At 39.7% G+C, this 26,644-nt stretch overlaps 1 protein-coding gene across 2 annotated transcripts in view; it reads right to left on the bottom strand.

The window, feature by feature from the left end:
• Window positions 1–3,773: 3,773 nt before the first annotated feature.
• Window positions 3,774–26,644, bottom strand: part of Hat1 (histone acetyltransferase 1) — a 49,421-nt gene continuing 26,550 nt past the window's right edge. For both annotated transcript variants that reach the window (XM_013030689.1, XM_013030697.1), the window contains 7 exons: window positions 20,818–20,997; window positions 20,409–20,530; window positions 19,804–19,908; window positions 19,386–19,492; window positions 10,799–10,950; window positions 6,727–6,843; window positions 3,774–4,213 (listed from right to left, as the gene is read on the bottom strand). In XM_013030689.1, the coding sequence (XP_012886143.1) occupies window positions 4,046–4,213; window positions 6,727–6,843; window positions 10,799–10,950; window positions 19,386–19,492; window positions 19,804–19,908; window positions 20,409–20,530; window positions 20,818–20,997 (951 nt within the window). In that variant the 3' untranslated portion in view covers window positions 3,774–4,045. The remainder of the gene's footprint in view (window positions 4,214–6,726; window positions 6,844–10,798; window positions 10,951–19,385; window positions 19,493–19,803; window positions 19,909–20,408; window positions 20,531–20,817; window positions 20,998–26,644) is intronic.

The following is a 26,644-nucleotide window of genomic DNA, read 5'->3' as shown; positions in this document are numbered from 1 at the left end:
CGCTGGTGGCTCACGCCTGTAATCCTAGCTACTCAGGAGGCTGAGATCTGAGGATCGAGGTTCAAAGCCAGCCCGGGGAAGGAGAGACCGTGAGACTCCTATCTCCAATAAACCACCAGAAAACCGGAAGTGGTGCTGTAGCTCAAGTGGTAGAGCGCTCGCCTTGAGCTGAAGAGCTGAGGGACAGCGCTCAGGCCCAGAGTTCAAGTCCCATGACCGACAAAAAAAAAAAAAAAAAAAAGAGTCTCACAGACTTTCCTGCCCTGGTGATCCTCAGATATCAGCCTCCTGAGTAGTTAGGATTACAGGTGTGAGCCACTGGTGCTTGGCTTTAGAAAAATTCTTTATTGGGGTTAGAGGCATGGCTCAGGTGGTAGAGACCAGCCAGTGAGCAAAAGCATCAGGTACTGAGTTTGACTCCTAGACAAAAAAAAATTATTTTCTAGATAAACCACATCTGAGTATAATAAACCATATCTAAGTATAATTTCTATGTTATAGTTTACGTGTATATATATGCATGTACACACACATCCACATCACATGATATATATCACATGATATATATCACATCTGAAGAAAAGATCTGAAATGGATAAGCAGAGATCTCAGAACAGAGGAGGTGAAAACTCATTCTAGAAAAATATCTTTTTTAGAGATAAGAACTGATACTTGGAAGGAAATGTGGCTTGTAGAGGATATGGAAAAAGTAAATTAAGAGTGGTAGAAAGGAAGAACACAAATAGGGTATGTTTGTGTATGAAGACTAAGTCTAGGGGGTTATAAGTAACCAGTGACTGGTTATTTCAGTGTTCATACACTATTCTATACTTGGATCCTGATATTTAACTACTCTTCAAGGTAGAGGTCTAAATACCAGATTTTTACTGGTTGTGATGTTACACACCTATAATCTCACTACTCCTGAGGTGGAGGCAGAAAGATCCTGAGTTCAAAGTCAGCCTGGGCTATATAACAAGTCTCAAAACCAAAACAGAAGCTGGGTACTGGTGGCTCATGCCTGTAATTATTCAGAAGGCTGAGATTTGAGAGTCACAGATTGAAAGACAGCTCGTGCAGAAAAGTCTATGAGACTCTTATCCTCAATAAAATACCCAAACGAAGCCAGAAGTATAACTGTGGCTCAAGTGACAAAGTGTTAGCCTTGAGCAAAAGGTAAGGGACAGTGCCCAAATCCTCAGTTAAAGCCCCAGGGCGGACACACACACACACACACACACACGCGCGCGCGCGCACACATGCACGCACGCACGCGCACACACATACATACAGAGAGAGAGAGAGAGACAGAGAGAACAACAAAAAAATCACTATCATTCTGACTCCAAATGAAGCTACAGCCTTTAGAGTCCCAAAGATTGGTGCTAAACCAGGTCTTAAATCCAATAGCTGCTTTTTAAAAAATAGGCTATGCTGCTAGGCATGGGTAGGTAGCTCATGCTTGGAATCCTAACTACTCTGGAGACAGAGATCTGAGGATTTCGATTCAAAGCCAGCCCAGGCAGGAAATTGAAACTTATGCCCAATTAACTACCAAAAAGCTGGAAGTGTACCTCAAGTGTAAGAGCAAAAAGCTCAGGGACAGCACCCAGGACCCAAGTTCAAACCCTAGTACTGGCAAGTTTACCCACACAACAAACACATACATATAGGCTAGGGAAATTGTTCTACTAGTTTTTACCCAAAAATTACTTTGAAAGAAAACTTTTAGATTGCATTTTTTTCTCTTCAAAGTATCAATATAAATTATTAATGACAAATTTCAAAATTATTAGCCAATTCAGATGGGAAGACAAGTTGCTTTCACAGTATAAGACTTTAGCTGAACTAATTCATGCTAAAGTATAGAAAACAGTATACATACACATAACTTCAGAGAAGTTTTATCTACAGACAGGCTTCTGAAATCAGATAATTTGAAGTTTTACATCTTTTTTTTTTTTTTTTTGCCAGTTGTGGGACTTGAACTGTGGGCCTGGGCACTGTCCCTCAGCTCTTCAGCTCAAGGCTAGCACTCTATCATTTGAGCCACAGCACCACTTCTGGATTTTTTTCTTTTTGCTTATGTGGTGCTGAGGAATCGAACCCAGGGCTTCATGCATGCAAGGCAGGCACTCTATCACTGAGCCACCTTCCCAGCCCTACACCTTCATTTTAAGGAGACAGCTTAAGTGCTGTTGGCCACAACTATTTTGTCCAGAGGCTATGGATTACCTTTTCATCTCCAGTCTTTGAGAGGTTTTACTCATAGGAAGTTGATCCAAGGACAAGACAGTGCTTGTTCAGGTTGATATTTGGCCAGAGCATCAAACAAGTAAAGTGCAACTCACATCCTGTTCAAATGTTACTAATACCTGGTTTACCAGCACACATTATAACATCTCAAACATTTACTTTTTTGTTGTTGTGGTTGGTTGTGGGACTTAAAACACACAGCCAGGGAACTGTCCCTGAGCCTCTTTGTGCTCAAGGCTAGCAATCTACCGACTGAGCCCCAGCATCACTTCCAGTTTTTGAGTGGTTGATTGGAGATAAAAGTCTCCGGGGGACTTTTCTGCCTGGGCCAGCTCCCAACTGTGATCCTCAGATCTTAGCCTCCTGAGTAGCTACAATTACAAGCGTGAGCCACTGGTACCCAGCTCAAGCATTTACTTTTATAAAGATTCTTATATATTTGTACTCTTTCTTATATTAAACAATTATTACTTGACTTCTTGACCTTTAACATCTTAGTTACTTCATCTTAGCAAATTGTGACAGGTATGTATATTTATAATATGGTGTAAAAATTTTTTGTTTTGTGATAAATTTTGAAAGGTGCTTCAGTATCCTATGTAAGTGCACCATGCCCACCTTGAGATGGCTCTGCCTTTTTGCCCAGGTTGGCCTTGAATTGAGATCCTCCAAATCTCTACCTCTTGAGGAGGTGGAATTACACAGGAGAGCCACTGTGCCTGGCTAGATTTGTAGGCTTTTATCATCTTTCCCTCAGGCTGCAGTCATCCCAGTCCCAGACAGGCCCTGGGTAAAAAGACCTAATTAGAAAAATTACCTATAGCAAAAAGGTCTGGAGACATTGCCTGAGTTAAGAGTGCTTGCCTAGCAGTGAAGCCCACCCCCACCTCACCCCCCCCCAAAAAAAAACCTCTTAAAGTGTACGTGTGTACTAAAGCTTGAATTCTAGGCCACTTGAAGAGGTTTTTTTTTTATTCATGGCTAGCACTCTACCACTCCACTCTTGAATTTTTGCCAGTTAACTGGAGATAGTTTCTCAGATTTGTTTGTTCTGGTTGGCTTCAAACCTCAATTTTCAGATCTCAGCCTCCTGTGTAGGTAGGATTATAGGCATGGTACCTGGCTCATTTTTTATTGAGGTGGTTGGGGAAACAGGAAATAGTACTGGGGTTTGAATTCAGGGCTTTGCAGGCATTCTGCCAATGTGAGCCATGGGTCCAGTCACCTTTTATATTGGTTATTTACAAGGTAGGGTCTTGCTTTATGTCCTAGATTTCAATCCTAATTGTGCATCCCCATATCACTGGGAATAACAGGTGTGTACCACTGTGCCCAGCTATTCGTTGAGATCAAGTCTCAACTTATATGCCTGGGCTGGCCTTGAAATGTGATCCTGCATCTCTGATCCCAAGTAGCTGGAATTATAAGCTTGAACCATAACACCTACCTAAAATCTTTTTTTTTAACAAGACTGAAGAAGTTTATTGTAAATATGTAAAAACCATATCACACTTTAATATACCACAACTAATCATTTATTATACTGTTTAAGAATAAAAGCAATCGCAGTGGTATTTCAGACTTATCATTTAACGCAATATATGCTCATAGACTCTAGACAGTATTTTAAAATATACAATCTCTCTGAAAGAAAATATTCAACTAAACATAACATAGATAACTTTTAATGTAAGTAAAATGTTACAAGATATTAAAATTAAAGTCATCATAGGTTTGTCACAGCACAATATACAGAAAATTGCAAGCATATTGTTCAGAGTATACAATCTTACTCTTGAGCAAGTCGTTCAATAACACGTCTGTAATCTTCTACTAGTTCCTGAAAGCTTTGTTCCAGCTGTTCATGTTGCAACTCAATTTCTATCTGGTTCATCTGATTTGTCAGTTCTTCTGGTCTGAGACATTTTCTCATTTTAGCAAGATCTCTCTGCTTTTTCTAAGCAACAAACAATTATTTGTTAGAAGAAAGAACTTTTTTTTTTTTTTACATTCCTATGATTTTAAGTCTTCACTATTAAATGGAGGGAAAAAAAGGAGAAGGCAACAATGCTCGATAGGAAATGCACTCATTACCTTACTCATGTAACTGTAACCCCTCTGTACAGTATTTCTACAATAAAAACATATTTAAGAAAAGGAGGAATGGGCTGGGAAGGTGGCTCAGTGGTAGAGTGCTTGCCTCGCATGCACGAAGCCCTGGGTTCGATTCCTCAGCACCACATAACCAGAAAAAGCTGGAAGTGGCGCTGTGGCTCCAGTGGTAGAGCACTAGCCTTGAGCGGAAGAGCTGAGGGACAGTGCCCAGGCCCAGAGTTCAGGCCCCATGACTGGCAAAAAAAGAAAAAAAAGAAAAAAAAAAGAAAAGGAGGAATATGCCCAAACTTCTGTTACATAGCTATTTTCTTAGGGAAGGTTAAACATAAAGATAACTATGAATTATAAACGCTGCAAAAGGAGTTATCATAAGATTTGGTATTTATGTCAAATGATAGGAAATATAAACAGGTGACTATTAGCCTCCTCCAAAATGTAATATAACTCTGGCCAGGAAAGGAGGTATATAGTTTGTGACAGAGTGCTTGCCCAACATGTATGAAGCCAGAAAAACTCTCTTCATGCTCATCAGTGTTGGAAAACATTTCTTTAATAAATATATCAACTGAGGATAACTGATATGAAATGCAGAACAACCACTAAGCTACCTGACCTAATTAGATTAATTTTAAATTCTAACGTGGCACTCTCCTGGCATTATGCTCATTGCTAGGATACCTTATCAAATGATATATTTATGGACACACTAATTTGAACAAACTTCAGAAAGATCAATGAAAAGTGTTATACTTAAATAGTATATATACACATATTTTCCACTTATTAATTTTTTATTTTGGCATTACAAGGTTTGAACTTAGGGCCTCATACTTGCTAGGTTGGCAAGATACCTCTGAGCCATACTTCCATCCTTGTGTTGCAATCCACCTAATTTTAGGCTTCTCATCACTGGGATCATAGGTGTAGCCAATGAGAAATTTTCTAGCCTCCTTCTGATGGGGGTAGGGAGGGAGGGTTGAAGTCTCACAAATTTTTTCTGCTGTTGCTGGCCTAAAACCTAGTCTCCCATTTTCAGCTTCCCAAGCAGCTGAGATTAATTACAGGTGTGAGGTACTGGTGCCTGGCTTAAAAAGTATGTATTAACTGAGTTTCTACTAAATTCTAGCTATAAAGTATCTTATTAAATCCTCATTTTAATAAGGAGATATAATATGCAGAGATGTTTGCAATAGTGAGCTGGTATCAATTTTTGTGCAGAACAATACATGCCAGTGATCTCTTATACGTATAAATTAAGGTCTAAAGAACTAGTTATGGGGGCTGGTTAGGTGGCACAATGGTATAGTACTTGCCTAGCATGCATGAAGCCTTCGGTTCGATTCCTCAGTGCCATTAAATAGAAAAAGCCAGATGTGGTAGAGTGCTAGCCTTGAGCAAAAGCAGCTCAAGAACAGTGCTCAGACCCTGAGTTCAAGCCCCAGGACTGGCAAAAAACAAACAAACAGAAAACAATAAAACAGCTATGGCAGTAGTTCAAACCAGAGATTATGAAAGCCTAAATGGAGCCCAGCAGAAGAACTGGAGTGGACAGGTTAAATTTAGGGGAGAAAGCACTAAGAATAACAGTTAAGATTTTCATTTTAGGAATGTGGCACCACTACAGTATCTAAAGCATTCATATATTTAAGATGAATGTTCTAGATTATCCCAATTGTTTTATTTATATAATGGAGTTGATTTTACATGGAGATGAGTAATCATGTATATTAACTTGTATGATCCTAACAATTCTGATAGGTATTACATGGAAGAGAACAGGGATAAAGGAATGATATCCCAATTCAAACTCTAACAGAAATCTCAACTCTTCCTCTCTGTCTCAAACTGCTTTTCAAAAGACAAATTGAAAAGCTGGGGCTGGTGACTCAGGCCTGTAATCCTAGATACCCAGGAAGCTTGAGATCTGAGGATTAGTTTGAAGCCAGCCTGGGCAGAAAAGTCTATGAGACTCTTATATTCAATTAAGTAGCAAAAAGCAGAAAGTGAAGGTGTGGCTCATTTAAATAGTAGAGTGCCAGACTTTAATGGAAAAGCTAAGAAACAACACCCAGGCCCTGAGTTCAAACTACAGTATGAACCCAACCCTCCCCTGCAAATGAACAATAGCAACCAAAATCACGACAGACTATTTCTTGGATTAGTTAAGGGATTCAAAAACATAGTTTAAGTAGGAATATTATGGAGGATTTCTATAATGGAAAGCATATTTTCACTTTTAGTAAAGTTAACTTAGTAAAGTGATCTGTACTCTATTCAAATCCTGGCATGCACTAGCTTTATTTCTGTTTTATACAGTAACAAGAATATAATGCTTATTACTTTTGAAAGTCCTACCTTATATGGGCTAATTAGTCTTCTTTTAATATCCATTTCATAGCTTGTGAATTGCTCAGCATCACTCATGTCAGTTACTAGAAGTCGAAGAATTTCATAAACACGTCTAGCATGTTGCTAAAAAAATGAGGAAAATAAAAAAGTAACGTTTTTCTAAAAGAGCACAAAATGTATTAATTATCTGATATGAGGAATAAATTGTGTTGAATACGAGAGAAAAAGCAATGAAAGAACCTGCATACAAGGACTTAGCAGTATAATGGGGATAACAAATTATTGAGGATGGTTTATTTAATGACAAATATGCACAGCCTGAGAGTATGAAAAATAGTCAAAGCCATACCTAGAGGAAAAAAATATAAAGCTTGAGCTGAATCTTTTCCTTCTTTTGTGGTACTGGGTAATGAACCTGGGGCCTTGAAAAATGTTAAGACACTGAGCTACATCCCTACTCCCTAGTTGCAATCTTTTTTCTTGCTGTTGTTAGTGCTGTGGCTTGAACTGAGGGTCTAAGTGCTCTCCCTGAGCTTTTATGTTCAAAGTTAATGCTCTACCACAGATCTCAGCCTCCTAAGTAGCCAGGATTACAGGCTTGAGCCACCACTCCCAGCTCTGAGTTGGATCTTTTTTTTTTTTTTTTGCCAGTAACGGGTTAAACTCAGGGCCTGGTCACTGTCCCTGAGCTTCTTTTGCCCAAGGTTAACACTCTACCACTTGTGCCGCAGCACCACTTCCAGTTTTTTGTTTTTTTTTTTTTCTGTTTATATGGTACTGAGGAATCAAACCCTGGGCTTCATGCATACTAGGCAAGCACTCTACCACTAAGCCACATTCCCAGCTCCCTCTGAGTTGAATCTCAAAGGGACAATATCATTCTAGAAATAGGGGAGTCCATTGTGCCTATGTGTGCATACATGTACACAGAACAGAGTATTTTGACATAAAGCACAAAATTGGAATACAGAAGGGATGGAACTTATATACAACATTAAAGAGGTAGATTTCAACCCAGTAGTATCATATTCTTTTTTTTTTTTTTGGGGGGGGTCCAGTCGTGGGGCCTGAACTCTGGGCCTGGGCGCTGTCCCTCAGCTCTTCAGCTCAAGGCTAGCACTCTACCACTTGAGCCACAGCACCACTTCTGGCTTTTTTCTTTTTGCTTATATAGTGCTGAGGAATCGAACCCAGGGCCTCATGCATGCAAGGCAAGCACTCTACCACTGAGCCACCTTCCCAGCCCACAGTATCATATTCTTGGTGTGTGTGTATGTGCATGTCGGTACTAGAGATTGATTGAACTCAGGGTCTAGGCTCTATCCCTAAGCTCTTCTGCTCAACACTAGTGCTCTACCACTTGGACCCACAGCTCCACTTTGGTTTTCTGGTGGCTAAATGGAGATAAGAGTCTCACAGACTTTCCTGCTTCGGCTGCCTCTGAACTGCAATCCTCAGATCTCAGCCTCCTGAGTAGCTATGATTACAGGCATGAGCCATCATTGCCCAGCTAGGTATCGTGTTCTTCAATAGGAATGGAAGATATATGTGTGTGTGTGTGCGTGTGTGTGCATGCGTGTGTGTGTGTGTACAGACATATATAGAGAGAGCTGAGGGACAGCGCCCAGGCCGAGTTCACGCCACATGATCAGCCAAAAATAAATAAATAAAATAAATTATTGAATATAATGACTGTATTTGCTCACCCCTCCTCTCCCCATTCATGTGTTCCACTCTGAATGTGTTTCAGCTTCCTGGGATTTGTTTTGTTAACCAGATTGTTAGCTATTCAGAGGAGTTACACCATTGGACTCCTCCCCCTAAGTATACCATCCTTTAGGAATGGGATGGGGAAAGATGGGAGAGAATGGTCATAACCTGACTTCTAGAATTGAAAGCCCTTTGTACAACTTAATAAAAATAAATAAATTTAGAGTGATCAGACCCTACACACAGTGACAGTTAAAGGGCAAATAAAAGGACTGGGGATTGGGGGAGAGACATAGCTAAATAGTAGAGCACAAGGCCTTGGGTTCTGAAGACAGAGAAAAAGTAGTCAAGAGAACATCAGGAGAAATCGGGAAGTTCTAGAAGCAAGCTAAGGAGTAATAGGGCTTTTCTGTTTGTTACTATGCTTGTGTATTTTTTTTGGTGAGGAAGTGAGTGTGAGAAGGCTGAGAAGACATATTAACTTACTAGAATGAATATGTGAGTCGAGTCTGGAAAACTGAGCACTACTTGGCCAGGCAAACAGAAAAAGGAAGTGTTCTCAATAAAGGAAGCAGTGTAACTTGTAACTCCCTCAGTCAGGAGACTGAGGGATTTGTAATCCTGGCATTTGGGAATCTGAGGCAGGAGGATTGTAAATGTGAGGACAACTTTTGCTACGTAAGACTTTGTCTCAAAGGCAAAAAGAACAGAAAACTCCTGCACTCCCAGAAAAAAACAATGATAAGGGAGCATTGGGTGTAGTATATGTAAAAGAACTCAGAAGAAAGCTGTAGCATAGCTGGGAAATGGCAACAAGTTCTATAAAGCAAGAGAATGTAGGGAAGTCACAGGAAGTTATAGCAAGGTAGGTAGGATCCAGATTACAATGGGCTCAGTAGCCCTTGCAGAGTTTTGACTCCACTGCCCCCTGTAAAAAAAAAAGCTAATTAAAGAATGTGAGCCAGGCACCAAATGCTCATGCCTGTAACCTTAGATACTCAGAAGACTGAGCTCTGAGGATCATGGTTCAAAGGCAAGCTAGGCAGCAAAGTCAGTGACTATCTCCAATTAACCAGCAAAAAACAAAACAAAACAAAAAACAACACTGCATTAGCTGGTCACTGCTAGCTCATGCCTAAAATCCAGCTACTCAGAAGGCTGAGATTTGAAGATTGCATTTCAAAGCCAACCTAAGTAGTCCATGAGATGCTTATATTCGACCTTATATCCAAAAAAAAGTTGGTAATGGAGCTGTGGCTTAAGTGGTAGAGTGAAAAACCTAAGGGATAGAACAAGGTCCTGAATCCATGTCAAAATACCATCACAAAAAGAAAAAACTGGACTGGAGGTTGGCTTAAGTAGTTGCTGCATACTTTTTTTTTTGCCTATATTAATCTTTTCTTGTTTAACGTGAAAATACTGTACAGAGGGGTTACAATTACATGAGCAAGGTAATGAGTACATTTTTTATCAAGCATTGTTGCCTCCTTCTTTGTTTCCTCTTCCCATCCCTTCCCATCTCCTCCCCCCCTCCCCGTTGCATACTTTTATAATCCAAATCCTACCTTATTCTTCAAAGTTTAGATCAAATGCTATTTTTTCCATGAAATATCTTCGTTTATAACTCCCTTTTCTGAATTCCACTATTTTTCTATTCCTATCTTGAGATATTTACCTCTTAGAAATTAAACAAATGTATGTTTCAGCTCTTCTCCCTATCAACACTGTCTCTAGAAGTATAACCGCTTAATTTTTTTTTAAGCAAAAGAAAAATATGACTATACATCTTTACATTTAGTACAGTGATCTAGGTTTGGATCTGGAGTGTGTGTGTGTGTGTGCATGTGTGTGTGTGTGTGTGTGTGCACTCCTGCGTATATGCTGGTCCTGGGGCTCAAACTCAAGGCCTGGGCACTGTTGCTGAGCTTCTTGCTCAACCCTACCATTTGAGCCAGCTTAAATGGAGATAAACGAGTCTTACAGTCTTTCCCGTCACATTGTGATCCTCAGATCTCAGCCTCCTGAGTAGCTGGGTTCAGAGTATGAGCCACTGGCACCAGGATCATACATGTATTCTTAATGTCTTTACATTATCTTTAAGCTAGTAAAAATATTTAAAATTTAAATGTTTTCCTCTTTCAGAATAAAATACCTTATGGGCTGGGAAGGTGGTTCAGTGGTAGAGTGCTTGCCTTGCATGCCTGAGGCCCTGGGTTCAATTCCTCAGCACCATGTAAGCAGAAAAAGCTGGAAGTGGTGCTGTGGCTCAAATGGTAGAACACTAGCCTTAAGCTGAAGAGCTGACAGACAGTGCCCAGGCCCAGAGTTCAGGCCCCACGACCAGCAAAAAGAAAAAAGAATAAAATACCTTATTTATTTTGAACTTCTGCTGTGCTTGTATCGCCATATCTTCATTAAATCCTTGCATTAGCTTTTCCCGGGAAAAGCAGGACATATCTTGACAAAGCTTCACAAGCACAAAGTCTCGTAATTTCACGTAGCTTTTGGATGGATCTTCCGCTAATGAAATAAAGCAGAATAACATTCCCTTAACCAACGTAACTCTATCATGTTATCTCAAGGTACATTTTAAGATAGGATATTATATATACAAAAATTAGAATATGAAATGACTATTTTTTAAAATAATTATCTTTGTCAAATAAAATCACAAGTGTATATATATATATGTGTATATATATATATATATATATATTTATTTTTATTTTGTATTTACTTATTTTTTTGGCAATCATGGGGCTTGAACTCTGGGCCTGGGTGCTGTCCCTCAGCTCTTCAGCTCAAGGCAAGCGCTCTACCACTTGAGCACAGCGCCACTTCCGGTTTTCTGGTGGTTTATTGGAGATAGGAGTCTCACGGTCTCTCCTGCCCGGGCTGGCTTTGAACCTCGATCCTCAGATCTCAGCCTCCTGAGTAGCTAGGATTACAGGCATGAGCCACCAGCGCCCAGCTTCACAAGTATATTTTTGCAAAGATATTTATTTGTGCTGGGCACCAATGGTTCACACCTGTAAACCTAGCTACTTAGGAGTCTGATATCTGAGGATCACTGAAGCCAGCCAGGTAAGAAAGGCCATGAGACTGATCTTCAATAAACTACTCAGAAAAGGCCAAGTGGCACTATGACTCTGTAAAGGAAATACAAATAAAAACAACCCTGAGATACTACCTTACCCCAGTCAGAATAGCCTATATTCTAAATTCAGACAACAACAAATGCTAGTGGGGATGTGGGGAAAGAGGAACCCTACTGCAGTGCTGGTGGGAATGTAAACTAATACAACCACTCTGGAAAGCAATCTGGAGAATCCTCAGAAACTAAACACAGACATACACTACAACCCAGCCATAGTGCTCCTAGGGATCTACCCTGAGCAACAGGAATTAAGATACAACAGGGCACCTTCACTTCCATGTTCATTGCTGCACTGTTCACAATACCCAAGATAGGGAAACAACCCAGGGTGCCCTATTACAGATAAATGGATCCAAAAACTGTGGTACCTATACACAATGGAATTTTACACAGCCATTAGAAAGGATAAAATATTGATGTTCACAGGGAAATAGATGAAACTAGAACAAATCATATTGATTGAGCAAAATAAGCAAAGATTGGAGAGCCAAATGGCTCATGTTCTCCCTGATAGGCAGATGTTAAAATTAAAATGCAATGAGATATGACAAAGTAGAACAGGACTCAAGTTACCCACACCCAATGAGACCAAAAGAGGATAGTCTCAGGAGAAAAGCACCAAATTGTAATACCCAAGCAATGCTTCATTTGTATATAAAATAATAGGCATACTGAAAAGAACCCCAAAGATAAGGAAACAAAGGACCTCGTCTTAATTTGTCCTATCGTTTTTTTAGATGACTCTGTATTCTTAACCTCATATATGGTATATACATTTGTACATCTGAGGAAAGGTGGGAGCAGAGCACAGAATCAGTGGAAAGGTGAAAAACTACAGCAAAGGGGCCCATCAGCTGCACTGGACATTGATGAAAGTGAACTAAGCAACTCAAGAGTGGCGAGAGGAGGGAGAGAATGAGAGAACAGTTGGTACTAAGCAAAAGGAAAGAAATGTACATTATCACCTGATTTTTTTTTTTTTTTTTGGTCAGTCATGGGGCCTGAACTCTGGGCCTGGGCTCTCTCCCTCAGCTCAAGGCTAGCACTCTACTTGAGCCACAGTGCTACTTCCAGCTTTTTCTGCTTATGTGGTGCTGAGGAAACACACCCACAGCCTTGTGCATGCAAGGCAAGCACTCTACCACGGAGCCACTTTCCTAGCCCCTATTACCTGATTGGTTAAAAAATAGTTTTATTGTTAAAGGTCATAGAGTTCATAAGCAAAGTAGATTAAGATAATGACTATCATTTTGAAGACTAAAAGGTGTTTGTGACTTTAAAATAATTTTAAAAAAAAGAATAGGGTGAAGGCTCTCAGAAGTTTCTGACATTAGTCACAATGTATTGGAAAAGAGATGTTGAAAAGGTGAGTAGACAAATGAAGAGAGGAATGGAGTGGGGAGAATGTAGTCATACTATTGAATTCATATCCTATGAAACTAAGAAAACTGAGGCGAGGGTTCAGGAGGGAAGGAATGGTGTAGAATGATGAAAGGAGTGACATTAAGCAAGATGCATTGTACCAATAAATTATAAACTGGAAAAAAAATAATAAAGCTCAGGGACAGTGCCCAGGCCCTGAGTTCAAGCTCCATGACCAACAACAACAAAAAACTTAATCTCACATTTTTACATAAAGTTGCCAAAAGTTTCCCATTTTAAATGAATGATTTTAAACTAATATTATATTTGTAGCTAGGAGCCATAACTCAACTCATTCTTTAAGCTCTTTAACTGGAAGAATTGGTCTAAAAAAAGAATAAATGAAGACACTAAATAATTTGTAACTCTCTTCCTTTGTTCCTGTGCTCCAAAGACAATATAAAGAGGAAGTTTGATTAAATATATTCTAGATATGTAGTCAGAGATTATTCTGAAATTAAATTTTCTAAAATTTTTGGAAAATTAGGAGCTGTGACGGTGGCTCAGTGGTAGAGTGCTTGCCTTGCATGCATGAGGCCCTGTTCAATTCCTTAGCACCAAATAAGCAGAAAAAGCCAGGTGGTGCTGTGGCTCAAGTGGTAGAGCCTAGCCTTGAGCTGAAGAGCTGAGGGACAGCACCCAGGCCCAGAGTTCAGGCCCCACAACTGACCAAAAATTAATAATAATTTTTTTTGAAAATTAATTTTTGAAATTTCTAAATTTAAAACATTCTTATTTTCAAATATATCATATAATAACATGTGTTTACTTATCTTTTAAATTTTTTATTGTTATCATAAAGATGTTATACAGAGAGTACAGTTAAACAAATCAGATAAAGAGTACATTTCTTTTTTTTTTTTTTTGGGGGGGGGGTCCGGTCCTGGGGCCTGAACTCAGCCTGGGCGCTGTCCCTCAGCTCTTCAGCTAGTGCTCTACTACTTGAGCCACAGCACCACTTCCGGCTTTTTTTCTTTTTGCTTATGTGGTACTGGGGAATTGAACCCAGTGCATGCAAGGCAAGTGCTCTACCACTGAGCCACCTTCCCAGCCCCAAGAGTACATTTCTTTTTGGACAATGTTGTCCCTTCATCTATCTTTATTTTTTTTTGGAGGGGAGGGTAGGGTTGGTTGTGAGGCTTGAACTCAGGACCTGGACACTGTCCCTGAGCTTTTCTGCTCAAGGTTAGGGCTCTACCACTTGGAACCACAGCTCTACTTTCTGTTTTCTAGTGGTTAATGGGAACTAAGGGTCTCAAGAACTGCCCAGGCTGGCTTTGAATCATGATTCTCAGATCTCAGCCTTCTGAGTAGTTAGGATTAGAGGCATGATCCAGCAGAGCCCTGCTTTTCATGTATCATTTTTAAAAGCCTCGCCATTGTTAGTAGACTATGTTTATGATAGAAAAATATTATATTTTAAGCCAGGCATGGTAGTGCTTGCCTGCAGGAGGGTGCTGGATGATTTGGAGATCAAAGCCAGTGTGTGAAAAGTCGGTGAGACCCTAACTCAAAAAACAAAAGGTTTGAAAAAATCCACATATAATAGTCTATAAAGGGACAAGAGCTAGGGACATTTAAAGCACAAATATAATTGCTCACAGTACACTACTGATAGAGTAATTAATAATATGTATATATATGTATGTATTTAAGCAAGATCAATTTCTATTGCCACATGACTCCTTTCAGAATTCTGGAGGAAACAGTTGATTGTATCTATACAGTTGACAACCTTAAAAGGAAAACAATACATTTCATAAGGAATTGTTTGCCAATATTTTACCTCAAAAATGAGTTCTTAAAAAAATGGGTGGTGCTGGGTGCTAGTGGTTCATGCTTGAAATCCTAGCTACTCAAGAGGCTGAGATCTGAGGATTGTGGTTTAAAGCCAGCCCTGGCAGGAAAGTGCATGAGACTCTTTATCTCCAATTAACCACTAGAAAACCGGAAGTGGCACTGAGGCTCAAGTGGTAGAGTGATAGCCTTGAGCTGAAGAGCTGAGGGATAGCGCCCAGGCCCAGGGTTCAAGGCCGACAATTTTACAATTTTGTTGGGGGGTGGGGGGAGAGGAAGATTGGATGGGGGGCAAGGGGGGAGGATGGGAAGAGATGGGAAGGGGAAACAAAGGAGGAGGCTACAATGCTTGATAAGAAATGTACTCATTATCTTGCCCATGTAATTGTACCCCTCTATACAGTATTTTCACACACACACAAAAAAAGGTGGTGCTGGACACTAGTGGCTCACCCCTATAATCCTAGCTACTCAAGAGGCTGAGATCTGAGGATCATGGTTCAAAGCCAGCCTGGGCAGGAAAGTCCCTGAAACTCTGAGGGGCAGCGAGGCCCAGAGTTCAAGCCCCACGACTGAAAAAAAAAATTAAAAATGGGTGGCAATTATATCACTAACAACCTAAGCCCCTGACTATAAATTTTAATTATTATTATATCTGCCTATATCAAGTAAGTCCAGTCAATACAAATAGCAAAGGAGATACAGCCAATGAAAATACATCTCAATGAGAACAGCTGATAAGCATTCTTAGTATTTTACAGTGCTAAGAAATGCTAATACCAAGAAGAAATGCTAGCCAATACCCAGTTGTCAAATGCAGAAGTCTTTTGGCATGTTTAGCTTTACTCTTTAGACTTCAGTTTCTACTGAATAATAGCAATGAATAAAGGCTACTACCATTATTGATGACTCTTCACTGAGATTTAAGAAATAAAATTCTTTATCTGCTAATTGGTGCTAAGTATCAAGGATTTTATTGGCTGGAGTAGACAGAAGAAAGTGGTTAAGAGGCTTCAGAGAAACAACCCCTGCTGGCACATTACCCACTACAACAGACAAAGACTACTTATGTGAACTCCAGACTAAAATCCCTCCAAATGTCTCTCATGTAGCACCAAGTCTAAGCTCTGTAACTACATAGAAGCTAAACAACTTCAGCTCAGCTAAAAGAAGTGATATAGTTGTACTATTTTAATATACTTTTACATGTCACTAGACTAGTAAAGGTGTCACATAATTTTAAACTTTGGATATAACCTAAATTTACTAATTACTCTTCATCTCCCAAGGTCCAGCCCACTTAACAGTAGCAGGACAACAAGAGGAAAAGGTAATTCCACTCTATACATGTTGATCTCTCTTTAAAAGCAACACTCTGAGTCAGGGGTACAGCTCAGTGCTAAGATGCTTGTCTGGCATTCACAGGATTTTGGTTAAATTCCCAGTATAGCAAACACAGCAAATATAACAAATACAGACAACTTCCTTCTAGTTTATAAATCTACTCAAACAATTTACTGTTCTAGGGAAACTTTCCATTAGTCTATTTACAACTTGCTAGTCTTATAGTCCCTATTTTTTTGGTGTCTTTAAACAAATTAATAAAATTCCAAGCCAGGCATTGGTGGATCATGCATGTAATCCTAGTCACTAAGAGGCTAAGATCAAAAGTCCATGATACTCGTGTGTGTGTGTGTGTGTGTGTGTGTGTGTGTGTGTGTCTGTCTGTCTGTCTGTCTGTCTGTCTTGGTCATGGGGCTTGAACTCTGGGCCTGGACACTGTCCCTGAGCTCTTCAGCTCAAGGGTAGTGCTCTACCACTTGAGCCACACCGCCACTTCCAGTTTTCAGGTGGTTAATTGGAGACACGAGTCTCACAGACTTTCCTGCCCAGGCTGGCTCTGAACCTTGATCCTCAGATCTTAGCCCCTTGAGTAGCTTGGTGAGCCACTGGAGCCTGGCTCCAAAAGACTCCTATCTCCAATTACCACTAAAAAGGCCAGAAGTGAAGCTGTGGCTCAGATGGTAGAGCACTAGCCTTGGGGGGTGGAAGGGCTAAGCTCAAGAATAGGCCATGATTTCAAGACCCAGAACAAGCACAAAAATTAATTAATTCCAAAACACTATAAAACAAGTTAATATTTCAACACATGTTTACTATTGTAGCTTTAGAAACAAAAAAAATATTCAACTTGGATGTGGCAATGTAAGCCTAGAATCCCAGCACTCAGGAGGCCAATGCAGGAGGATTACAACTTTGAGGCTAGCTTAAATAATAGGTTGAGGCTAGCCTGGAAACAACCAAACACAAACTAAAGAGCAAACCTTTTGTGTATGTCTATGTGTAGATGCACTTGGAATTAAACCGAAGGTCTTATGCATGACAGACAAATGCTTTGCCACTGAGCTACAACCCTAGCTCACAGTGTACTCAAACTTTTTTGTGTGTGTAGTGGTATTGCTCACTAGGCAGGCACTTTACTTAAGACATTCTAGCCTATATTCAAACCTAATTTGGATGAATGTCTGGTACAGGTTGAATAACCTTTTCTGAAATGGGTGGAGCCAAGAGTGTTTCAGTTTTCTGAAATTAAAAAATGGTAACCTCCCTGTTCACCTTATAATAACACACACACACACACACGCTTTGTATATGTATGTGTGTGTGTGTGTGTTTACACAAACTTTACCAGTTGAATATCCCTAACCTGAAAATCTAAAATAGTGAAGAAACTTGAACCTTCTTTTTTTTTTTGTTCGGTCATGGGGCCTGAACTCTAGGCCTGGATGCTGTCCCTCAGCTCTTCAGCTCAAGGTTAGCACTATACCACTTGAGCCACAGTGCCACTTCAGGCCTTTTCTGTTTATGTGGTGTTGAGGAATCAAATCCAGAGCCTCATGCATGCAAGGCAAGCACTCTATCACTGACTGAGTCACCTTCCCAGCCCATTTGAACCTTTTTAAGTGTCTTAGATTTTTGGAATATTATAAAATTCAGATTTTAAGATTAGGGACTTTTCACCTATACAGTATTTTTCATGAGGGAAGAAAAAGTGGTTTTTCATATAATTAGCAACTTTATTTTGTGTTCTGTTTGCTGGCAGTCTCAGAGTTTCAACTCAGGGTCTTGTGTTTACCTACAGGCCCTGCTAGACTCTTTACCACTTGGGCCAAACTGTCACCCATGTTGCCTTTCAGATATTTTTCAGGTAGGGTTCTTTGCTTTTCTTGTACAGACCAGTGTGGAATGTGATTCTTCTACTAGATGCCTCCAGAGTAGCAAGGGTGACAGACAAATACTACCACATTCACATTATTTATTGAGATGGGAGTCTCAGTAACTTTCTGCCTGGGCTGGCCTCTCAAGTCTGGATCCTATTGAATTCTATCTCTCACGTAGCTAGGATTATAGGCATGAACCACTATGCCCAGCCTTAATCAGAAACTTTTTTTTTGGGTGGTGGTGGTGGGATCAGTTGTGGGGCTTCAACTCAGGGCCTGGGTGCTGTCCCTGAGCATCTATGCTCAAAGATAGTGACCTACCAATTGAGCTACATCTCCACTTCCTTAATCGGAAACTTCATGAGCAACAGGTCTGGAACTAAAATGACAACATAAATGTTCCTAAGGCCACTGTGTTCCTTAGCAGCTGGAATGCTAGGATGGGTAACTCCTACCTACTTCCTATTTACTTATTTATTTACTTTTTGAGACAATGTCTTGCTATGTATCCCAGGCTATCATCAATTCATGATTCTCCTGCCTCAGCTACCCAAGTGCTGGGATCACAGATTTATACCATCAGGCCTAGCTCTTAATACTACTTTTGTGGCTAACTCATTGTGAAAGGTATTTCCAAAATAAATAGGTCTAATTTTGCCTTATCTACTACAGTTATGAAAGTACTTATTTTAAGACTATAAAAAACTCACTTTAGGAAATGTATATTCTTTTTTATTTTATTTTTTTGTCGGTCATGGTGCCTGAACTCTGGGCCTGGGCGCTATCCCTCAGCTCTTCAGCTCAAGGCGAATGCTTTACCACTAGAGCCACAACACCACTTCTGGTTTTCTGAGTGGTTTATTGGAGATAAGAGTCTCACAGACTTTCCTGCCTGGGCTGGCTTTGAACCTCAATCCTCAGATCTCAGACTCCTGAGTAGCTAGGATTACAGGCATGAGCCACCGGTGCCTAACTTAAAAAATACATATTCTACTCAGGAACTATTTACCTCAATTTTTTTCTCCCTAAGGTTTAAAAACGTCTGTCTCTACATGAAAATGAATGCATGGGCACTTTTTACATGATGCAACTGTTTGTCAACTAAATTGAGCATAGTAAATTAGACCATACTTGCAGTGTATTTATACATGATCAAGATTTCCCCAAAGATAGTTAGTTCATTATCTTCAGTTTGTTCAATTAAGCACTTCACAGTTAAAAGATGCAAAGCAATCCTCACCAAGGCTCATGATCTAAAATGTAACCTGGAGGCATCTTTAACCACCTAAAGAGACCTGAGGGTACTGCTGTTAGTTTAAATGGTTACATCTAACAAAACACATAAAAAACTTACATACCTGTAATATCAAGAACTGAAGGAGACGTAATATAGTATCTATGAACTGTTTCAAGAAGTTGAGCACCATGGCCTTGACCTTGAAATGGAGTTAATATCAGCATCTGACTACAATAAAGAAATCATTTTAAAATTAAAATATCATGACAGCCAGTTAAAAATTACTGTATATTATGATCATTTTAAAGGTTGTGATTTTTTTTTTGAATCAACCTTCAGGAAACCCAAAAATTGAGATACTCAAAATTGGTTTACTATGCCATACTGTTTCAAAGGAAACAATGAAATAAATCAGTACATAGGCAATGAATAATAGTGATTTTTTTAAACAAATCAACACTATTATAACAAGTATTGGAAACTTCAGCAGTTCCTTCTTCTGAAATAAAAGACAAGGCACGTGTTATACTGCCAATTACCTTACACGTGGCCGGGTTTTGTCTGGGTACACATAGTAATTATAGACTGTCATGTAGCCTACGGTCGCAAAGAGCGTAGCTCCATCCTTATTATACTTCTCAAATCTGCAGATAAAACAGAAAGCCAAGCAGGTCAATTACAGTCGCGCTCCCATGCAGTGTCCATTTTCTTTTCCATTCTCTGACTGAATTTTCAGTGTCAGCAAGCTACTCTGTGAGGGCCCAATGGGTACACCTGCTATGTTCTGAATGTACAATTCACTTAATTGGTGTGCAGCAACTTGGATAAATCAGACCTCTTTACATCACTTCAGTGCACTTGCCTATTATAAAGATGAATAGGTGGCAAGTAAAAGAAAACACAGGCAAAGCTCATTTTACTGTTTAAGCCTACATTCAGGGTCCTAACGGACAACAGCATTTAATTCAGCTCTATTCTCAAGGTCTCCCAAAGCATAATGAAGGAAAACTCAAGCCTCATAAACAATAGTTTTTCTTTCCTGGGAAAAATATCATTATACTGTCCCAATAATTGGACTGCCACAATTAAAATGCTGCCTTTGTGGAGGTAATAAGGTCTACTGTTGCTTTAGAACTGTACTTACACTAGAAAGTAGTGCCATCTTTCATCATCCACGTCAATAAAGCTAGCAGTTTCAATAAACCACATCAAAAAGGTCTGAAGCCTTTCATGATATTCTCGAAAGCCTCTACATGTCATGTCAGCCTAGGGAAAAAGCCAGGAAAAGTCAGGTGAAACTCATCACAGAGGTAAGTGAAAGTCTGTGGAACACAAAACTATCCTGTGGGAAAATGTTTAGAAGTCTCAGATTAAATGTGTACACAGACACAGACACACAGACAGACAAGACACACAAACACACACACAATAGATGGTTTTAATGCCAACAAATCTTGTTTCCCAAAGCTAGAATACATCACTGAAAATAACAACAAAACTGCACACTGGTTTTAGGCAAATGGAAAGACTTTGCTATTTATATTTTTCTTTACCTTGTATATCTGAAATGTAAAGTTTTCTCCTCCTGTTGGACTGAGAACTGAGTATGTATGGAGTAAGGTTCCAAACGGCTTGAAATCAACTTCCTTTTCCAGCAGAGAAAGAAAATCATTTGTGTTTGTGCAAAACCCAGGTGGAATGATTTGTCTGATTTTACCCTCAACATCATCTGCCTGCCAAGAAGGATAAAGAACACAAAAATTAGCAGCAAATTTGATTTTAGTTGAACATGTTTCTTTGCAATGCACATTACAAAATTTTAGTTCACAAATTAAACATGCAGTAAGTTTGAGGTGAAGTTTGTGTGCAAAACTACTATCACATGAAACTGAGATAAGCGTAATATAAAAGTAGGTAAGAGTCAGGTGGCCTAATATCAAGCACAGAAACAATGGCACTGCTATTGAAATTTCTAGATGATGTATAAAAACACTGACTACCTCCTTCATAAAAATCTGAACTGGACAAAACAAAAGGCTGCCTATTATTTTATGTGTGTCAAAGAGACCATATTATTCAGGATACAAAAAGATCACCAGCAGTAGTGCGGTTAAAGCTAGAGTATGACTAAATGAGTATCAACTTCACAGTGAACAAGTAGACAGGTAACTCTCTCATATGTCAAGCTAAGATGATAATTTTTAAAATATCCCCACTTAAGAAATATACAAATTTATGAATGAACATATTATCCACTCATCCCTATAACATAACAATTTTTATAAACCTAGATTTGTGATAGTATAAAAAACACAAGACAGGACAACAAAATTAAACCCCAAGATTAAAATTACCCTTGTTAAACCACCTCGATGAATGTTTAAAACTATCAGCTGAGCAGACTTCATAATCCTTTTCAAGACCCAAAAGACCACTTGATTGAATACATTTACTACTTCTCTTTAACCATGAATATTTGATGAAGTCTTACAATAAAGTATTACTTCTTCTCACCAGGCAATAAAACTTAATGAATTGGTCTCAACTTAACAAAACCTTATCCCTCAATACAGTCCCTAAAAGCCTGACATTACATTCAACAAAATGAGCTAGCATTCTATTCAAACTTTTTCCTGAACAATGAAGCCAGGTTTTTACTTAATGGAGTTTGCCGTGAGTTCAGCTGTAATGTTTGTATTGTATCTATTTCCACAAGGACTGACACAAGAACACTTTGTGTTAACTTACTAAGCAGCTCTTTCATACCGTTTACATGCATGATGGGTATTAGTTCTAAACCAAGACCCTTGCTACTTAGCATTCAAAACAGGGAAATTAAGATGCTTAGAACAAAATACACTACAAAAGGCTAATACAACATGCTACTAATTCCTGTCCTTTCAACCATCTTAACTAAGTAGAAGCAATGCACCTGCAGCTGAATAGCACTTTATTATCATTCAGTTACATTTTAGGAGAGAGAAGGAAGGATTGAGTTGATCACAAACAAGTTTTATTTTCAGTGGTTTGGTACCACCAACATTTATATGTAATTTGTTTATAGCTATAAAAATAAGAACTATTATTTAAAATGTAGTTCTTCAACATTCTGCTCAGCAGTTTATTTCTAATACATACAATCAATCCATTTATTCTCATGATCAAATAAAGTAAGTCTAATAGTACTATTTTTACTTGTCCTAAAGTACACACTATTTGATAAATATTCCTTTGAAAGTGCTATATAATGTAAAGAGACCACCTTAAGCATATCCTTAATAACTGTACCAGGAAGTTATTATGAGGGATAGTTCCAATGGATTTGTGGTATAGAAGGTAGGTCAAAAGTGACGGATAAAATATAATTATAGCTCAGGTTTTTAAATGTCATAAAAACATTTTTAAATAAAAGGAGTTTATAATCTGTTAATTTTTTTTAAATCTGCATAAAACATTCATGGCATGTACCACTTTAATCTTCAATAACTTTCTTTATATGTCCTGTCTTCTAACTATGATCATTCATGTCAAGCATGATCAAGTCACTTTACCTATCTTGCATCAAATGTACTTCAAAGGCTTCTCAGAAACAATGTTAAGTTTCAAGTGGCAGTTCTGGTGGAGGAGAGAGCTACCCAAAGGTCTAAGCTCCAGAAAGTTGAAAGAGTTAACATTTAACCTTCATCCTTCAAAAAATCTTATTGGAAAAAACATCTTCAAATAAAATACTTCACTCTGGGCAAATCTGTATGTTATTTTAAGAACTTTTTTGGGGAGCAAAAGCTAAGTTTTAAAGCAAGGAATCTGTTTATGGGTATGTAAATGTCTTACGTGTATGTATCTCATTTATTGATATAAAACATAACTTAAAGTCAAATCTAGAATTAAGAAGCTGGCCTTATTTAAAAAAGTCAACTAAAGAAAAATGTCTGTGGAGTTGTCTTTTATGACGTTCATTCTTCATTTTGGATATACTTGTCAGATAATAATAAAAACAGCACTGGAAGCCGGGTGCTGGTGGCTCACGCCTGTAATCCTAGCTACTCAGGAGGCTGAGATCTGAGGATCGAGGTTCAAAGCCAGCCCGGGCAGGAGAGACCGTGAGACTCCTATCTCCAATAAACCACCAGAAAACCGGAAGTGGCGCTGTAGCTCAAGTGGTAGAGCGCTTGCCTTGAGCTGAAGAGCTGAGGGACAGCGCCCAGGCCCAGAGTTCAAGCTCCATGACCAACCAAAAAAAAAACAGCACTGGAAAAAATATAATCAATGTAGAATTAAAAAGAACTGAAACTTTTAGATCTTACGCTTGTGATTAAAAAATTAGACTCTAGCTGGGAAGGTGGCTCAGTGCTAGAGCGCTTGCTTTGCATGCCTGAGGCCATGGGTTCGATTCCTCAGCACCACATAAGCAAAAAGAAAAAAGCCAGAAGTGGTGCTGTGGCTGAAGTGGTAGAGTGCTAGCCTTGAGCTGAAGAGCTGAGGGACAGCGCCCAGGCCCAGAGTTCAGGCCCCATGACCGGACCTCCAAAAAAAAAATTAGACTCTATGTCTGAAGTGTTTTTGTGTCACTACCTTCAAAAATGTTCATTTTAAATTTCAGTTAAAATCAAGTAAAAATACAGAAAGAGTGGCTGGGCACCAGTGGTCCATACATATTCAGGAGGCTAAGATCTGAAGATCAAGGTTTGAAGTCAACCAGGGCAAGAGAGTCCTTGAGATTATTCTCTACAATTAAGCACAACAGAAGCTGGAAGTGGCTCAGTAGTAGAAAGCTAGCCTTGAGTACAAAGTCTCAGGCAGAGTCAGCTCTCAGATGCTGCGTTCAAGCCCCAGGACTAGCATTCTCCCTCCCACCCCCAAAAAAAGGAAAAAGAAAAAATATATAAATGCAATAAGAAGCTGGACGCTGGTGGCTTACGACACCTTTAATCCTAGCTACTCAGGAGGCTGAGATCTGAGGATCACGGTTCAAAGCCAGCCTGCAGGAAAGTCTGTGAGACCCTTATCTCCAATTAACCACCAGAAACCCGGAAGTGGGACTGTGGCTCAAGTGGTAGAGCACTTGCCTTGAGCTGAAGAGCTGAGGGACAGTGCCCAGACCAAGTTCAAGCCCCATGACTGACTAAAAAAAGATGAAATTCACAGGTAATTCATAGGCAATATAAACCTATCCATGTATTTCAACTTTTTCTATCAAATCTCTCCCAGAAGTACAATTAGCAAGACTGAACAATATTAGTTACATACCCTTTCACTGAAAATATTGAAACTACTCCAAGGCAAGAAATATTAATAAAAGCAAAGGACAAAAAAGAATAAATCAACATATCAATAATCAAGTTTATTATATTTATAAAATTCAGAATAATTGTGTTTCACTCAAAGTTGATGTTTAGTGAAGTGATGGCTTTCTGATGGTTAATTTGAGGTAAGAGTGTCAAGCAATGTCTTGTCTGGGTTGTCTTCAAGCCTGGATTCTCAGATCTCAGACTCCTGGGTAGCTAGGATCACAAGCACAAGCTACCAGAATCAGAAGCTGAGTGCCCATGGCTCACACCTGCAATCCTAACTTCTGAAGAGGCTGAGATCTGAGGATCACAAATCAAAGGCAGTCTAGGCAAGAAGTCTGTGAGACTTTCTAATTAACTACTAAAAAAGCTGGAAGTAGTGCTGTGGCTCAAGTGATAGAGCATAGCCTTGAGCAAAAGAGCTCAGGGACATCAGTCAGGCCCTGAGTTTAAGCTCCATATCCGTATACACACACAAAGGTAAAGTACATTTACATGACTTTTTTCTACCTGCTTAAAACTTTCCAAGGGGGCTGGGAAGGTGGCTTAGTGGTAGAGTGCTTGCCTTGCATGCATGAGGCCCTGAGTCTGACTCTGTACCACATACGCAGAAAAAGCCGGAATTTGCGCTATGGACTTATGACCTCTCAAGGAGGCTCCAAATGACCTCTCGAGGCTTGCCCTGCTCTCCTCTGCTCTGCTCTGGCAGGCTTTCTCCTACTCCGTCCTCTACTCTACTCCCTTCAGAACTCTGGTTTTCCCTTTACTCTCCTCACCTCAGGACTCCCGGTCTCTTCCAGTACCCTCCGGACTGTTTTCCTCTGGACTCCGATCTCCTCCAGACTCCTCTCTCCTCCCTCCAGACTATTTTCCCCCTAACCTTCCCCAGCCCCCACCCCGGGCCTCAGAGCATGCAGCCTATATATGGATAGGCTGAGCCCCTCCCCTACTAATGGTTTCAAATCGCCATTCATGCTCTTCCCCCAAGCTTGCCCCGTCCAATCCCTATAGGCAGCTTACCATGTGGGGTTCCATGCCCCACTCACGTCCAGTAGCATACCCCGCCCCCTTTCGGTGGTATGCCCCACCCCTTTCGGCGGTATGGCGGTGAGGCGGTGACGTCAGCCTCTCAATGCCCTGGGTTGTTACATTATGGCTTAAGTGGTATAGTGCTAGCCTTGAGCAGAAGCAGCTCAAGGGCAGTGCCCAGGCTGTGAGTTCAAGCCCCAGACTGGCAAAAACAAAAAAAACAAAAACAACAAAAAAAACACCTTTCAAAGATTACCAACTACTCTTGCCTCTTACAAATACTGGGAAAAAAAAACCTTAAGATCATACACAATCTAGCTGTGTCATCTGTTTAACCACTCCAGCAAAAATGTTTCTTAATAATAACCAAATTAAATGTTTATTATTTACCCAAGTTCTATTATTGTAGTATCTTTGTTTTATTTATCACAGCATCCCTGGCAACAAGAACACAGAACTGTGGAATGAACACTCTCACTGCTGAGACAGAAGAGGCAAGCCCATTACTCCTACATTCACTGACAGTCTTATTTTTTTAATGGGGGTGGGGGAAAAGGGAGATAACTTTTGCCTGAACACTATACAAATGATCTTTGACCATTACAAAAGATTGATTCCTGATAACTGACTACAATATATCAAATGGGAAAAAACCTTTTTCAGAAATGGAGCAATTAGAAGCAAAGGTAAATACATAGTGATTTTCATTTCACATGGTATTTGAAAGATTTATCAATAACCAAGTCTATTGACTTGATCCTTTGGAAGAAATCAATTTAGCTCTATCAGCTCCAACTTGGGAAAAAACCCTGCATATGATAATGAGTTTTATATAATACAAAGAAGAACATTATTTGCCTCTTAAGACTTGTGAGCTAGCCAGGCGCTGGTGGCTCACGCCTGTAATCCTGGCTATTCAGGAGGCTGAGATCTTAGGATCGCGGGTTCAAAGCCAGCCCAGGCAGGAAAGACCTTGAGACTCCTATCTCCAATAAACCACCAGAAAACCGGAAGTGGCGCTGTAGCTCAAGTGGTAGAGCGCTTGCTTTGAGCTGAAGAGCTG

The sequence above is a fragment of the Dipodomys ordii genome, unplaced genomic scaffold (assembly GCF_000151885.1).
Source record: "Dipodomys ordii isolate 6190 unplaced genomic scaffold, Dord_2.0 Scaffold5, whole genome shotgun sequence".
In the NCBI taxonomy this organism is placed as follows: Eukaryota; Metazoa; Chordata; class Mammalia; order Rodentia; family Heteromyidae; genus Dipodomys; species Dipodomys ordii.
This window is presented reverse-complemented; position numbering and strand designations above follow the sequence as displayed.